The following is a 16,520-nucleotide window of genomic DNA, read 5'->3' as shown; positions in this document are numbered from 1 at the left end:
CCCGAATTAAACGCGAAGCAACAAGAGTCGAGCTAATGATGAATGCGTCGAAAACAAAGTACATGCTGGTAGGCGGAACTGAGTGCGACAGGGCCCGCCTAGGAAGCAGTGTCACGATAGACGGAGATACCTACGAGGTGGTGGACGAGTTCGTCTACCTCGGATCCTTGTTGACGGCTGACAACAACGTGATGCACAACGTGTAAGTAGAAGCCAGGCGCATGCTTCGGTTGGACATCAACCCGCTGCGTAACCGAACTGGTGCCGGTAGTACTCAAACTTCCGGTACAATTTAGTCCAACGCAGTTAACCATCAGTTACCTTTGGAAAGTCTGCTTCAAGCCTGCAATCTGCATCAGCCTCAATTGTCACGCCCTTCTCCGCACCAGCACCATCCGTTCCGGTGTCACAGCCGCCATCGTCGCACGCAGCACGACCAGTACATTCGACACCATTGCAAGCTATGCCTGCTAAACCAAACCTGGTCTAGGTGTCTCCAACATCGACGGAACCTCCATCAACGTCTGCACATTTCTTGTCAGCCAACGAGTTTTCGCATGTTTGTTTTGTACGTTCGCGTCTTGTTAATGTGTCTACATCGTCGTTAATATGTACAAGTCATCTTCGACTAAAAGGAAAGACAGCATATTCGGAGTGCTTTGACGATACGCCCCTATTATCGAACACATGAAGAGAGCCCCTATCCCATACGACAGATACATCACCAATCAGCTCCGCCCAAAGCTAGAAATTTCGGATTCGATTTGGTGTTTTCCAGCAGAGACAATCAACTTAAGACGTCGTTAGGCTCTACCAAGGACCTGGTTAACACACTAAACAAGGCTTTCGTTTACAAACTCAGTTGTACTCAGTGCAGCAAGACCTACGTTGGTCAAACAAAGCGGTCTCTCGATGTTATATTCAAGGAACACTTAGCGGAAATAGGAAAAGCTCGGAAGACGATAGCCAAGGGGATGACCCACGATTTTAAATCGGTAGCAGAACATGTCTTTTCAAAGGGTTATACAATCACGACGGCGGATATTAAAATTTTGCGAAACATTTATTCATTTTGAAAATTTGAGATTCTACCTACATAATTATTGATATGATAAATGTTATCTTCTTTCACACGATAACGTCATTAACGTCTACCGAAAAGCTAAACATTACATATAATTTGCAATTGGATTAGATGGACAAATTGATGTGAAGATTTGCGAAAAAGTTACACGTCTTCTCAGTGAGAATCGAACTCACGACTCCCCGATCTCTAGTTGGGGCGCGTTAACCACTACGCCATGAGAGGACTCATGAACGCAGAAGTTAACCTGAATTCGATTTCAGCTCAATAATCACGTGGTCCTCTTTCGCAAAGTGCACCTCTTTCGGAAGAATTAGATGCCCATCCAAACACAACGCTTTCTATATATATCCAATGCCTAGCCCGAGAGCGCATTATTTTTTAGGTAGTGAAATGCCACACAACACTCTCCACCGACGTGGTGGCTGAGATTTCTATTGTGTAGGCTTCCAATGGGTTAGATCCAATTCCAAGGCTTCCAATCCAATCCAATCAATCCAAGGCTTCCAATTGGATTAGATGGACAAATTGATGTGAAGATTTGCGAAAAAGTTACACGTCTTCTCAGTGAGAATTGCAAATTATATGTAATGTTTAGCTTTTCGGTAGTTGTTAAACTTCCACTCGGCTGGTTAGCCGTAAACCACGATTCATAATTAAAAACAAGTGTCATTAACGTGAAAAGTTTCTCCTCAAATCATGAATTTAGCATCCATGCAGCGACCGGTTTGTAAAATAGTTCGCGATCTGTAGAGGTTTTGTCTTATATCATGCTTCCCTCATTGGTTCAATAATCGAACGCCTGAAAGATTATTCCCCTGAATTAAGTTTTGTTTCTAAGGGGCCCAGATAGCCGTAGCGGTAAACGCGCAGCTATTCAGCATGACCATGCTGAGGGTCGTGGGTTCAAATCCCACTGGTCGAGGATCTTTTCGTAAAAGGAAATTTTCTCGATTCCCAGGGCATAGAGTATCTTCGTACCTGCCACACGATATACACATGCAAAAATGGTCAATCGGCAAAGAAAGCTCTCAGTTAATAACTGTGGAAGTGCTCATAAGAACACTAATATGAGAAGCAGGCTTTGTCCCAGTTGGGACGTAACGCCAGAAAGAAGAAGAAGTTCTGTTTCTGCAGTACTCGTTCCAACACATGTTCAAATAATACTCTAATACCTTGCAGCTGCTTGGAAATCTCCGATCAACCTAACTCCGGAATCTCACGAACGAGTCAAACGTAGTCTTTCGGAACCACCCCAGCCGGCAACGGCTGTGAAGAAGTTGCGCACTCTGCCCCCGCTGGAACCGATTCCGGCCGAGATTATATGCCAACGGCAACCGGACGCCGATAGTATACCAAATATCCTGTTCTCGCAGATCGATAACACCGAAGGCTTGACGAGGGCTGTCATGTGAGTGTAATTCGACGACAACATTAGCCAGTTTTACTTAATCCGTTCATTTTACAGGACTCTTGGAGGTCGCATTGCCAGTGGCCCGGCAGACGCAACTCATCTGGTAATGACAAGGGTGGCGCGAACGGTTAAACTGGTAACCGCATTGATCACGGTTCGGTATCTAGTTTCAAGCAAGTGGATCACCGACAGCGCCATAGCTGGCCACTTCCTGCCCATCGAACCGTACAAACTGGACGTGAAAGAGCTGGACGAAATGTTCAAGTGCGATCTGTACAAGGTGCTCGAATCGCCCAACCGCAGGAAGCTCTTCGAAGGTAAGATTTTCTTCATTACACCTCAGGTGAAGCCATCCAGCAAGGATGTAAAACAAATGATTGAACTGAGCGGCGGAGTGGTGGAAAAGAATCCTCGTTCAGTGAAGAAAATCCGTGAAACAAATCTGGAGAAACCGGGCAGTTATGTGATCATTGGCTGTCCGGAAGATCGGATCTTTATCCAACCGTTCATCCAGAAAGGCAAACACGGTGCGTGTCAGATCTGTACGACCGAGTACGTAATGCAGTCAATTCTGCTACAGAAATTGACCATTGAACCGCATATTATCAAGTGGGAACTCGGTTCTTAAAAGTGTAGTGGATGGGTTTGTGTGGCATGGAAAGCAATAAAACAGGTGTGTTAAATGCGCTATACTATAGTGGGCAACATTGGTACAGAGTGTATTATTGTAGAGGTTACAGATCTTGGAAACTATAAGAGCTATATGAATGAACTTATCGAGTTTACGTGGAAAATTATTTATAGTTACTATATCGAGCGGATATATTTTCAAAGAACGCTATATCTTATGTGTATAAAGCTGACAGAAGTATAATTGTAATTTATGGAGCAAATGCAACGCAGGTTCGAAGTAATGCTTTTGATCGAAGATTTAAAGTAAATATACATACATACGAGACAGTAGAATTCACGAGTGCATTTTAATACCCCTGTAGGAGAGTACGTACAATATGAGCCACACACATACAGTATATATTAAAAAACATACCCCTTAGTCAGATATATTAAGAATTCGAACTACTTGGGTTGACAAACTCAAAAGCGAATTGAATGCAGAAATATGACGCTAAATTATCAAATCAACCTTCACCATTTTTATCGAAAGAAATATCCTCTGCATTACTGCAGTTTTAAGTATTCTAAAACGTCCGAATGCTTTCCAGAATTGTGATATTAAGAGGCCTCCTCAAGTACGAAGTCACATCTGATCTGTAAAACACACGCTCGAAATCTGATGAGGTAAGTCACCAATTGTTGAACGGTCTTGTTTATTGCCAAATGTTGACCTACTTGTGGTTTTGACGTAGAACTAAGTCTTTCTTCTCTATACGGGGGTGAAATTGGAATTTCAAAACCAAGAGCATTACGTTGGCATGAAATATTTTAAACGTTTATAACTTTTTGCTGGCTTAACGGAATTCCTTGATTAGCACCTCCAAGAAAGACAAGACATCAAAGGTTCATGTCGTTTACTTACTGAATCCCACATACCTGTCCAAACAGTTTAATAACTGTTTTTAAAAGAGAACGTTGATTTCAAGCAAATCTATAAATAGGGGTGCTAGAGAAAAGTTGACGTCATTTGCTTTTCACTCTCCGATTGGATCACATCTCAGCAGGCAACAGATCGGCTTGCTCTGACCGGGCTTGCTTCTCAGACACAGACATCGATAGCGAAGGACCCCCCCGTTTGTCTTGCTTCGCACAAATCAAACTGTCGAGCGAGCGAGAGAAGATGCCGTCCGAAGCCAAAGCCATCACCGTTGCCGCCGCCAAGAAAAAGAAGAGGAAGCAGTCCACAGGATAATTTGCGGTCCAACTGTGAACACGGTCGGGCGAGTCAGTCGTTTTGCGGATCACCGCTTGTTTGCGTTCACCCAGCCATCGTCCACCCAGCCATCGTCATCGCCGCCGCAAATTTCATCAGTCGAGGAGCTGTTGACCCGCGCTTCAAGAATTCGACTCTTGATAAAATCAGCTTTGGTGGTCAAGAAGCAATCCCGTTAGGAACAAATACCAGAAGACCCCTGAGTTGCTGGTCCAAGGTGCTGCTAATCGAGCGTTGGACTAACCGCTCAAGATTTCAAGAGAGAGCAACGTTTCCAGATTTCGACTCAAGCCCGGTGATCCACTACTTGTTGCTGTTGTGCGCCATCCACACCACAAAACATTCAGCTGGTTCGTCGTATAAGCTAATAACTTGCTCAAATTTATACATTCGAGTTGAGGATTCCCCGTTTGACCATGGCAATTAACTGATAACATCCCACAGTGTTATTTATCTTTAAGAGCATCAAAGCTAACAAAGCCATCGGCCCTTGTCAGGGCCATTAAATTTGTGGATAAGAGTTAAAAGAGAAATATTTCCGACTTTATTTATGACTTCTTATATTCCTAAATCAATTTCACAGCTTCATACAAAATTTCATTTATCATGAATAATTTATGACTGAACAATTTGAGACTGTATTCGCGGACGCTGCTGCAGTGCCGTCGGGGTGGGTGCTCAACATTTCACAACGATTGTAAAATAGAGTGACATTTCCAACAGCGTCTATGATGTTCCATATTATATGGGAACACTTTGATTAGGAAAATTATCACATGTAATAAAATTGTGACATATTTAGAATGCTTTTGAAAAGACATACATGGCAACAATTCATGTTCAACCAATTTCTCACACATTAGCATTCTTCGCAATTTTCAAGTAATTCTAAGCCCAACATTTTATTGGAAATACTTATTTCCCTGATTGGTCGATCAGAAAGCGAAGAGCACAACAGGGAGGAGCATCACCTGCTATTCTAAGGTTATAAAACAAGCTTCCTTCGTCGGACTTAGTTTCATTCCATTGCCGCTTTCGAGCTGGTAAGAGCTCCTCCGAACTTGCTTAGCGAGAAGTACCTCGGTGCTAGAAACCTGCTGAGCTGTTGATCTTCAAGCTGCCAAGGGGCGATCCATTAATTACGTAAGACAATTTTGGCGGTTTTTAGACACCCACTCCCCCCTAGTAAGGTTTTTTGTATGAAAATTAAAAATAATTTGTATGGCGCGTAAGAAATCTCAAACCGTTCCTCCCCCCATAAACCCTTACCTAATTAATGGACGACCCCCAATCCAGAATCTGGTTTGTGAAATCGCTCAAGATTTCTAGGTTGACCGATCCGCGCTTCCAGATTTTGACTCGTGATAAACTCAGCATCGGTAGTGCAGTCAAGAAACAAGCCCGCTAGGCACCAATACCAGAGCCTCCTGAGTGGCTGATCCGAGGAGCTGTTTATCGAGCGCCTGGCTTGTGAAATCACTCAAGATTTCAAGATTGAGCTACGTTTCCAGATTTCAACTAAATCCCTGTGATCCGCTACCCTGTTGCTGTTGTGCACCCATGAAATATACAGCTGGTTTGTCGTATAAACAGAGAACTTATTTACATATACACTTTCGTTGAGGTTTCCCAAATTAACCATGGCAATCAACTGATAGCATCCCTTAGTGCTATTAATCTGAGAAAGCATACAAGCTCAATCGGCCCTTTTCAGGGCCAACAAACGTTCTTCAAAGGGTTTATTGAATAATATTTCCTGATTTATCTATCATGATCTAAATCTAGCGGTATTGAACAAAACTTGATTTAGTTCACATAATTTATCCCACATAATCTCATGAAATTTGAGAATTTACCCGTGGACGCCACTGCAGCGCCGTCGGACCTTAATAACATCATAGTTCTTAGCATTGTATGGATTTCTAACAGCATCGTTGATTTATAATATGGGGAATATTTCCTAAATTCTCGAGAACGTAAATTGGGAAATGTTTTTAAAATTACAACAGCTTTTAAATACTGTTCACCTTATGTCCCAGATTGGTCGATCAGAAAATGGCGAAGAATACGGAAGGGAGGAACATCGTCTACTACTCAAATTGTGTAAATCATCTTCTAGGTCCTTCGCTATTGATGTCTGTGCCTGAGAAGCACGCCCGGTCAGAGCAAACCGATATGTTGCCTGCTGTGATGCGATCCAAGCGGAGTGTGAAAAGCAATTGAAGTCGACTTTTCTCTAGCACCTCTATTTATAGATTTGATTGAAATCAATGTTCTCTTTTAAAACAGTTACCGTGACCTGCTCTAATTCCGTGTGTTGCCTAATACCGTGTATTTGGGAATTATGTGGATTTCTAGCATATTATATTATTTATTTTTCTAAATGATTGTCACAAACGTTAGCACATTAAGTAGTATTTAGGAAGCCATGACAAACTTGAACTAAAGTTGCACACACAAACAAACAAAAATAATCACCTGGTGCCAACACAAGATATTAGGGCACGGTTGCTTATGTGTTCCAAATACCGTGTTTCAGTTATAATTCCAAAATGGCGATGTGAAATATATATTTTATTTCCAGAATCAATCATGCAAAACTCAATACGTTGTTCGATACAAAAGTTTTATTTTTTATGCGCTTCGTTCGTTCAATTGAGATATGTTTCAAAATGTGACCCGGCAGTCGGGGTTGGAACGAGCAGAAACCTAAAGCGGATGGAAAGCACGTACAGGATAATGTGCTTAAGAGTAGCAAGTGCATACCGGACGGTATCGAAAGAGGCCGTGTGCATCATAGCCAGGATGACGCCCATCGGGCTCATCATCAAGGGAGATGTTCAATGCTTCAACCAAAGGGGTACCAGAGGAGTCCGCGACACGTGTAAAGAGGAAACGCTCAGAAGCTGGCAGCAGGAATGGGATACCTTCACTAATACTACACTAATACCAAATGTGTCAGATTGGTATAGTAGAGACCAAGGGGAAGTGAACTTTCACCTGACGCAGTTTCTGTCAGGACATGGTTGCTATAGACAGTACCTGCATAGGTTCGAGCACTCAGAATCTCCTGAGTGCCCCAATTGTGCTGGTGTGGAGGAAACAGCGGAGCATGTCGTTGGGGTCTGTTTGCAGATTTCCCCCTTGAAAAAAAAAAACAAAAAAAATCGTAGTTGCTACTCCGTGATTGACCAGAATAATCGAAGCTGCACAAGGAAGCAAGAGATGTAGCTTGGGAGTAGCTCTCCATCTTCAATGTACACTTTCCAGAATTCCAAACATTAAAAAGTCAATAACGGCGCCGGCCACATCCTTACGATCATCTGGGAAGGGAAGGAATGTTAGTGTGACATCCATTGTTACTAGATCACCTCTGCATCTCCATGGTTGTCACGGAAAGAATTTTTATTCTATCAGCATATGGTTAGTCGATACTTTTAGCGTCGAGCCATTCAAAGTTTTTTTTTATAATGTTAAAAATCAGGTGTAAGGAAATGTATGGGATTTTTAATGTTAACGTACAAGAGTCTATGTCGAATGAATAGATCCAGTTCTCATATTTGTGATATGAAAATCCTTGGTCAAACTTTTGAAAAGGCTGCAGATATCACAGCAAGAAGATGTTCGTCTTAGATACGATTGGTACAAAAAGGCGTTCAATAACAAACTATGTGTTTTATTTCATTAGGGCTAACTGAATGTAATGATAGATATCAGGGAAAGAAATAGAAAACAGTTTCAATTATTCAAGCATTTAATTTCAATTTTCTGAACATAATTAACATAGATCGTAAGGTAATGCACACTTAGGAAGTAACTTTATTGTAGATATTTGGAGGAGAACAATCACCGAACCCCTCACACCTGCTCCCGGGTCGTCGAGTTAACGTAATAATGCGACGTCTTTTGAACCATCGGCGCGGATACGTACTCCTTGTAGGTAGCCACCTTTGTTATGTACTTGTACGTTGTGCTGTTTCCGGTGGGACTCACCGCATGTTCCGTTTCCTCCACGGTGTGGTTCTGTTCGCGTTCCGATACCAACTTGAAGTCGTCCGGTATCTTTCGAGTGGGACTGACGACCGCCCTGTGATCGTTATGCAGATTGTTGCTGTGGGTGTTGCCAGCGTTTTTGTGTTGATTGTACTGTTGCCAATTGGAATCCGTGCGGAAGAAGTGTCGTAGACTGGTTTCGGTTACGAATCCACCCTTTTCCGATTGTCCCGTGCACAGCACTTTACCGTTGAGGCTCAGCTTGGTGAGCCGAGGTAGGGGATCCTGAATCGGAAGGTTCACCCGGTAGCTGACACCGCGTCCCTTGGAAATCTGGTCCAACAACTGCCGGTTATCGCCAATAGCTTCGATGGAACCAACGTAACTCTGGAAGAAATTGGAAGTTAATATTTTCGTTTGAAACTATGTAATTGAAGGATGTGTAGGGATGCCGATTGCTGGATGCAGTAACTACTGTAATCCCTTAAACGGATATCTCAGGATCCTGATGAAAATCTTTCTAGCTCATCAGGATCATGAGTTACTAGCGTTACATCATGAGTTACTAGCGTTTCATTTGAAAATGCAAGTCAAAAGTCTTGTATTTTTAAAACAAGTACTAGCACCCACCGCTCGTGACTATATACCGTATTTTGGTTTTCAAGAGATTTAGGTATGTTTGAATAAATGTTTAAAGTGATTTTCTGATTCAGCTGATATGGGGTAACATTGATCACCCATGTAAACAACGTTCGGTAGTATTGAAAATGTCGTTACTTACTTGAATCATATCCCCTGAAGCCAACTATGAAGACCAAACTTTTACAAGTAATTTACTTTTCGAGTTATTACATAAAGAAAACCTCTTTGAACAACGGAAAACGCCTAAAAGTAGGCAATTTCCGCATTGTTAATAGTAGTTCGTTAATGTAGTTTAATTGAATAAACTTATGAAAGATTTGACTACGGAATTGTTGTCGGCGATCCCATTTTTAGTGACAATCACATTTCCCTTGCTCTTACCATTTGCAGAACTCATGTAAGACAAGAATCTACGGTAGTGTCATCCATAATGATTAAAATCATTGATTCAAAAAATTGCAAAACTTAGGCATGAACTAAATTTAATTTTCGCACAAACCTCATTTTTCATTAGCTAATGAATGTGAAAAAGAGCGGCATAATTCATGCTTTAAAAATGTTCCATCAATAAATGATGATTCGAACTTTTTCGAGAAGGGTCATACCGATCAATGTTGCCCCGCTGATCAATGTTACCCCGGATTACGGTACCCCAAGGCAATCCGGAATAACTTCTGAACCGCCTGGACCTTATTTCCAAAACATTCAGTCCTAGACTTGAAAAGTTTTTAGGAAACTTCAAAATCAATCAAGAAACAAAAAAAATATAATGTGTTTTTCAGCCAGGCTTGATAATTCTCCTCAACATCATCAGAGTTCGGTGACATACTCTAGAGCAGCGTGCTGCCAGTGCCTCTTTGCGAGGGAGCCAAAAAATGCTAAGCAGCGAGGCAACGAAAAATGAGCGAGGAAGATGCAGCACAAAAAAAAAAACGAGTTGAATTCCATCAAAAAAGGGTGCTCTCACAACTCCCCGAGGACTGTCTGTTCGGGCGGCAGACTCGAGAGTTCGTTTGAAGTGTGAGTGATGGTGAGCATCGCAACGAGAGAGAGAGAGTGTCTGAAAAAATCCTCGCATTTTTCTGCACTCTCACTCGAATCGCTTGAGGATCTGAGTTTGAGTTTATCTTATTTTGAGTTTATTTTTTTCTCCTCAGAAAAACGGCAAAATCGCCTCCTCTTTGCCTCGCAGAGGAGTTTCTATCAAGCCTGTTTTCAGCATGCAAAAGTATGTTGGCTGGATGAAGGTTAACGAACAGTATTAATTCTACCAAATTTGTTTTACGGTTTCAGACCGGACTGCATTTATTACGGTTATTCATGTATAAATTTATTGCAGTTTATTTATTGCGTTCGATGTTTTCCTAGAGTTTAGAAAATCCTATGGGGTATTATTCAGGGATTAAGAAATGTCAGAACCACCCCCAATATAACCCTTGCGTAATTAATGGACGACCCCTTATCGTGTGTCAACCACAACACTCAGAAAACAACAGAAAATCAGCGGTAGCTGGGGTCATCATTTGCTCACACTCGCCGTTTGGTCCATTGACTGTTTAACGATAAACTTGGGACGATCGACGCGCCAACATATGGGGATTTTTTTTATTACCGTACGGGTTTGGGCCGAAGGGTCTCAGATTTTCATGAAACTTTTTCCACAGGCAGGGCTCATGGATATATGAATAAAAAAAAATTGAGAAAAATTCAGGGTCGCCTATTTTTCCGGAAAACTCAGGTGGACATTTTTTGTTTTCCCTTGACACTACTTACTTTAAAAAATCATAACTCAAGAACGAAGCATCGTAGAAACAAAGTTTTTATATGAAAATTTAAGCAAATTTTCTCAAAAATCCAAAAAAATATGAACTGGAAAAAGTTTTCCACAAAATTTTCCACCGTTGGGAAAATTCGTAAAGAAAAGCTGGAAAATCTATGCCCGAACTCGCGGAAATTTTTTAATAAAATATTTTTAAGAAAGAAACTTTATAAACTTCAATTCTGATAACTTTTAGGTTGTATTTTTCTTTAATTCCTGATCTATGGTCAATTTTGTAAAAAATGCAAAGATTTGTTTTCAAAGAAAAGGCTAATATGGTCATTTTTCACAAAATTGACCATAACTCAGGAACAAAAAAAAAGTACTTCCTAAAAGTTACTAGAATTGAAGTTTATAAAGTTTCCTTCTCAAAAATATTTTAATAAAAAAATTCCGCGAGTTCGGGCATAGATTTTCCAGCTTTTCTTTATGAATTTCTCTAACGGTGGAAAATTTTGTGGAAATTTTTTCCAGTTCATATTTTTTTTGGATTTCTGAGAAAATTTTATTAAATTTTCATATAAAAACTTTGTTTCTACAATGTTTTGTTCTTGAGTTATGATTTTTCAAAGAAAAGTCTTATATGGCACATCTGGACATTTTTCACAAAATTGGCCATAACTCAAAAACGAAAAAAAAGTGCATTCCAAAAATTTCAGTGATTAAAGCTTATAAAATTACCTTCTCGAAAATATTTTTTTGAAAATTTTCCACGAGTTCGGGCATAGTTTTTCCGGCTTTTCTTTACGAATTTTCCCAACGGTGGAAAATTTTGTGGAAAACTTTTTCCAGTTCATATTTTTTTTGGATTTTTGAGAAAATTTGCTCAAATTTTCATATAAAAACTTTGTTTCTACGATGCTTCGTTCTTGAGTTATGATTTTTCAAAGTAAGTAGTGTCAAGGGAAAACAAAATATTTCCACCTGAGTTTTCCGGAAAAATAGGCGACCCTGAATTTTTCTCAATTTTTTTTTATTCATATATCCATGAGCCCTGCCTGTGGAAAAAGTTTCATGAAAATCTGAGACCCTTCGGCCCAATTTGTTTGATAATAAAAAAAAATCCCCATATTTTCTACAGTCAGTGACATAAGTTAGTAACCAAATGCTGTTTTCCCATATAAAATGCCCAAGTTTGGAGTGCTGTATCTCAGCTTCTGGTAGTCCGATTTGGCTGAAATTTGGATGACGAACTACAAATAACTTGAAATTTTGCCTGCAGGGAAATTATTACATTGCTGTCATTTTCCATAGAGTTTTAGAGGGTTGTTCAAAGACAAAAGTAAGTAACCGAGAGACTTTTTAATTTAATTGGAAAACGGTAAGTCGTGGAATGTTGTTGTGTTCTGCAAATTTGTGTGACATCTGAAATTGAACAACTTTGTGGAACATACCAACAGCCGACAACTTACCGTTTTAGAATTAAATTAAAAAGTCTCTCGGTTACTTACTTTTGCCTTTGAACAACCCTCTGATACTCTATGGAAAATGACAGCAGTGTAATAATTCCCTTACAGGCAAAATTTCAAGTTATTTGTAGTTCGTCATCCAAATTTCAGCCAATTCGGACTACCAGAAGCTGAGATACAGCACCCCAAACTTGGGCATTTTGTATGGAAAAACAGCATTTGGTTACTAACTTATGTCACTGACTGTATAACGGAGGTTATTAGAACTAACTTGGAGGTGATGATTTTGAATTTATTTGCCAATTTGGTGGGTCAAATATCCTCCAAACACTAGCGATTTTGCGGTGGGATGTTGACGTTTGATGACGAATACCCGTGCTCAGCTCCCATATCACAGATCGGGATCGATCAGAGCAGAGAATGAGTCTGGCAAAGCAGCAATCGTGGTACTCAGATATTATAAGTCAACCATATCGTTCTCAAAGCAGTAGTAAGTGTCATAAAATGGTTTCGATAATCCGTCATAAGGGAGAATCCCTCATGAGTCTACCTATATTGTCCTTATCACCACCGCTGAGTGATATAGAAGTACACTCACCAATATTGAGTTGATGGACAAGCTAGCAGTGGAACTATTTCGTAGCCTGACTAGCAGAACGCTAGAAAAGAAAGTGGTGAAGTGTGGTTCCGTGAAATTTGTGGAGTGTGGAAGTTACTGTGAGGTAAAACCCTGGAAATTCTCATAGAAATGGATGTGATTACCTCTCATATGCTATAATTAATAGCCATTCACGTTCCAATGATGATGTTTTATTGGAATAGAGCAAAAATGATCACTGAGATCGTTAAGCAGTAGACGAAAATTCTAAACCTATTCCCAACTAGTGCTGTGATGGACGAATAAAGTGCCGCCTTTGCTCGCATATTTTGTTCCATGTAGGCCTTTCTCTCAATTCAAAAATGGTGGTGGCGATGCCCGCCGGTTTGGTCACGCGATATCCCACCATAGCCGCTGCATTGACCAGTTCCTGGAGATTCTGGTTTGATGCAGGTGAGCATAACTCCTTTTGTTCCAAGTGACCATACGCTGCCGCCGTGGGATACATGCACAACACTAGGTTACCACATACCCTAGGATAAGTACAAAACTCATAGCAGTTGAGGACACAAAATAGTAAGAAGAACCGTTTAATAAAGACACCCACTCTTTTCCATGTAAAAATTATCCCTTTTTCTTTGATACGAAGTGACTCGAATCTTTGTCTCTGGTTCTGCTAATTTGAACCTGGTTATTAGGGAGAATTGGTATGTGGGTCGTGGGGACCTACATCACTACTTTCATCCTTCCAATCTTTGTGTCCGTCTCATGCGATCTGGCGGTGACAAGTTTGCAAATTTCACGTTTTTACCCTTTTTTCACAATAACCCCAATACATTAGTGCATTTCAAACATCCCATGGAGCGATTCTCAATTCTATCAACTCCACTTTCAACTATTTACGATCCGACTGGAATAAATATAAAACATATATCGATCAAGATTACTTGATGCTAACATTTCTTTGCAAACAAAACTTGATATTTGCAATGCTTTCGAAACATTAACAAATTCCATTGTTGAAGCAAGGGTCATGCCGTGCATGGACCCATAACGCGGGTAGATCACCTTTTCGTGGTGCGTTATGGGGTAAAGATCTACCAGTGAACCCTAGTCCTGACTGCTTCAAACGAAGAGAACAGGATATTATAGTAATCAAAGGAACATTTTTTAGTCCTTATTACAATTGTAAACCTTGTTGAAAGTGACAAGTCTCGGTTTACCCGGTTGCCGAGAATGATCTTAAGACAAGGAAAAAAATGAGTCGAATACAACAATTTGTTTTCTAATCTTTTATTTATTTAGTTCTCTAATTTGAAGAAGTAAGGACTAGGATTCTGATGCATGGACAATATCGGTGCAATTTCTTGGCTTTATCAAGGGATCCGATTTTGACTGATAAAGGGGCGCACCTGTGGAGAGTGTACCCACCACATTCTTCAGAGGGTATAAATAGCGGAACCTTTCAATTAGAATCCTTTCCTGTGATCAAGTTAGGAATTACAACTGTAAGAAAACCGAATACTTTATCACTTCTCAATAGTGATAAGGTAACACGACATGCACTAAACAAAGGACGCGGGATATACTACAATAGATCAAATCTTGGTCGCAGTGGTTTATGTTCCGAACAGAAAAAAAAGGGTCATTGCAATATCAAAATGTGAAGTAAAATTCGAATCCATGGTTATAGACGATGATCTTAAACTTTTGATCTCTCTTAAAAACGACAAGATGACAAACGCACTCGTGATCCTGCTATGAAAATTATATGGCAGGATCTACAATAAAATTTTAAAATCTTTTTATTCAACTGGAAAACAAAAATTTTAAAAATAAAATTTCTCAAAAATTTGAAAAAAAAAACCGGAAGCCAATTTTGGCATTGAATTGCCTTCTCCTCAAATTATTACCAACTAGGTAATTGTGAAAAAGCTCAAAATCTTTGTAAACAGTTTGAAAGCGCGCAAGATTTTAATTTAGGACTCCTTAGCCTAATTAAAAATCTAGTAACTCAGGATTTTGAAGGTGTTCTCAATGAAAAGAACGTTTTCAAAAATTCCTGGGGACTGATTCGGAATTATTGAAAAAAAAAAAAAAATTAGAAATATGAAAGTGATGATGAAATTTTGTACATCCTCATCAAGAAACTTCCAGAGAGTAGCCTATCATTCTTAGTTGATAATTTTAACAAATTTGTTCAGTGGCATATTTTCCTGACAAATGAAAAAATGCCAAGGTTGAACCAATTTTAAAACTTAAATTGATAAAATGACTGCTCTACAGACAAACAGACGTAACACTCGAATTATTTTCATCGAACAGTGAAATAGCGTTCAATTACAATACATTGTTCACTCGTGGTGCTCGCATCGCTTGTGGTTCAGTATGACGTTTGTGCACTACCGCCACCTAGTTCGTGGTTGGCCAAATATAGTGTTTTTGGCGTTGGGCGTAAGTATTCGCGGTACTATGTTTTGAATTGATAATTTTTCTAGCTGTTATGCCTGTTTGTCTGTGACTACTCTCAAAGCTCGAACGACGATGACGAAAATACCAGTCAACATCCTATTTGGAATTCCCACTGCAATCAAACTTTAATTACTGTGTACGTTCCAAATAGCTTTTCTCTTTTATTACTCAGTATTGCTCAACGATAAATTTTACCAACACTCGATGATTTAACAGAATTAACCGTAACCGCTTAAATATCACTATAATCACCGAGCAACTTGTTTGTGCCAACAAGATCGTGGGCAGAGATTGCCGGAGAACCTGTTCTATATCTTGACGGTGTGATGACTTCATTACTGGAGCGTTCTTAAAAGCATGGTTTGACTTTTCGTTGGTTTAGTAGCCCATTGTTGAAGCGATTTTAGTTTAGTTTGTCACTACGCTATGCCCCTGATGTAACATAGCTACTTGAAATAAGCCTACTTACCGATGGTAACTCGCCGGCGATCGAGAAAGATACTTCCACTTCTACCGTGTTCTTCACTGGTTGAGATTGCAGGTTCAACAGTCCGTAATACTCGGATTGGTTGGTATCGTACTGGTAGCTAAATAGGCTAGGACACGGAGATACCGGTGGTGCCGGTACGGAGTCGGTGAATGCACTCAGCAATACCAATAGTGGAAGCCAAATTATACAATTGGAAATCACTACTCGACACATGATTTCGAACTAAGGTGTTTCGCGTAGACTCGCGGGGATTTTTGTTTTTGATGCCGAAGCAGATTAGAGTTGAACACGTCTTGCGTGAATCGCTGTCCGATCCAAACTGAGAATGCACGAAGTTTTGTGCTCGGTAGAAATGGCTGAGTTAAATCCTGCTCTGGATCGATTCTGAGCCATCGTGGTGAGTGGTGGCTAATCTCTATGGGCGACAGCAAACGGAATGATCAGTAGCAGGTGAGAGAAGAAAGGAAGAGGCGTCCATAACGGCGACATTAAAAGCCATTAGCAATATATCACCCAATCGCCGATCGCGGATCAATTGACTGACATCTTTTGCATTATGGTGATGGGTCGTTGAAGATTAGAATCCGGTAGTGGTCCCAGCGATGGGGTCAATTTGCATACAGCGTGGTGACCAGTGGCGTCACTAGGCAGGAGGGTGCCACAGGATGCAGATGCATTTTATTAAGTTCCAAGACGAGTGAACTTCTTTTA

At 40.4% G+C, this 16,520-nt stretch overlaps 2 protein-coding genes across 2 annotated transcripts in view; one reads left to right on the top strand and one right to left on the bottom strand.

Annotated features, from left to right (window-relative positions):
- The window catches only part of LOC110677739 (PAX-interacting protein 1-like), a 36,120-nt gene extending 32,479 nt beyond the window's left edge, over positions 1–3,641 (top strand). Inside the window, exons 7-8 of the mRNA XM_021848995.1 lie at positions 2,267–2,495; positions 2,553–3,641. Coding sequence (XP_021704687.1) covers positions 2,267–2,495; positions 2,553–3,126 — 803 coding nt within the window. The 3' untranslated portion in view covers positions 3,127–3,641. The remainder of the gene's footprint in view (positions 1–2,266; positions 2,496–2,552) is intronic.
- Positions 3,642–8,122: 4,481 nt separating this feature from the next.
- On the bottom strand, positions 8,123–16,246 carry LOC5567546. Its single transcript, XM_001657491.2, has 2 exons — positions 15,789–16,246; positions 8,123–8,766 (listed from the first exon to the last, which is right to left on the bottom strand). Exons 1-2 carry the CDS (start codon positions 16,020–16,022, stop codon positions 8,245–8,247), a joined length of 756 nt encoding a protein of 251 aa, XP_001657541.2. The 5' UTR covers positions 16,023–16,246; the 3' UTR covers positions 8,123–8,244.
- Between the last annotated feature and the right edge of the window lie 274 nt (positions 16,247–16,520).

Source organism: Aedes aegypti, chromosome 3 (assembly GCF_002204515.2).
Source record: "Aedes aegypti strain LVP_AGWG chromosome 3, AaegL5.0 Primary Assembly, whole genome shotgun sequence".
NCBI classification, from domain to species: Eukaryota; Metazoa; Arthropoda; class Insecta; order Diptera; family Culicidae; genus Aedes; species Aedes aegypti.
Note: the sequence above shows the minus strand (reverse complement) of the source record. Positions and strands in the feature narration are given on the sequence as shown.

Excerpts from the sequence above, each read along its gene's own strand:
- LOC5567546 (XM_001657491.2), bottom strand. The coding sequence starts at position 16,022 with ATGTGTCGAGTAGTGATTTCCAATTGTATAATTTGGCTTCCACTATTG. Across the intron at positions 8,767-15,788 it reads TCGCCGGCGAGTTACCATCG|AGTTACGTTGGTTCCATCGA; the intron begins GTAAGTAGGCTT and ends AATTTCTTCCAG.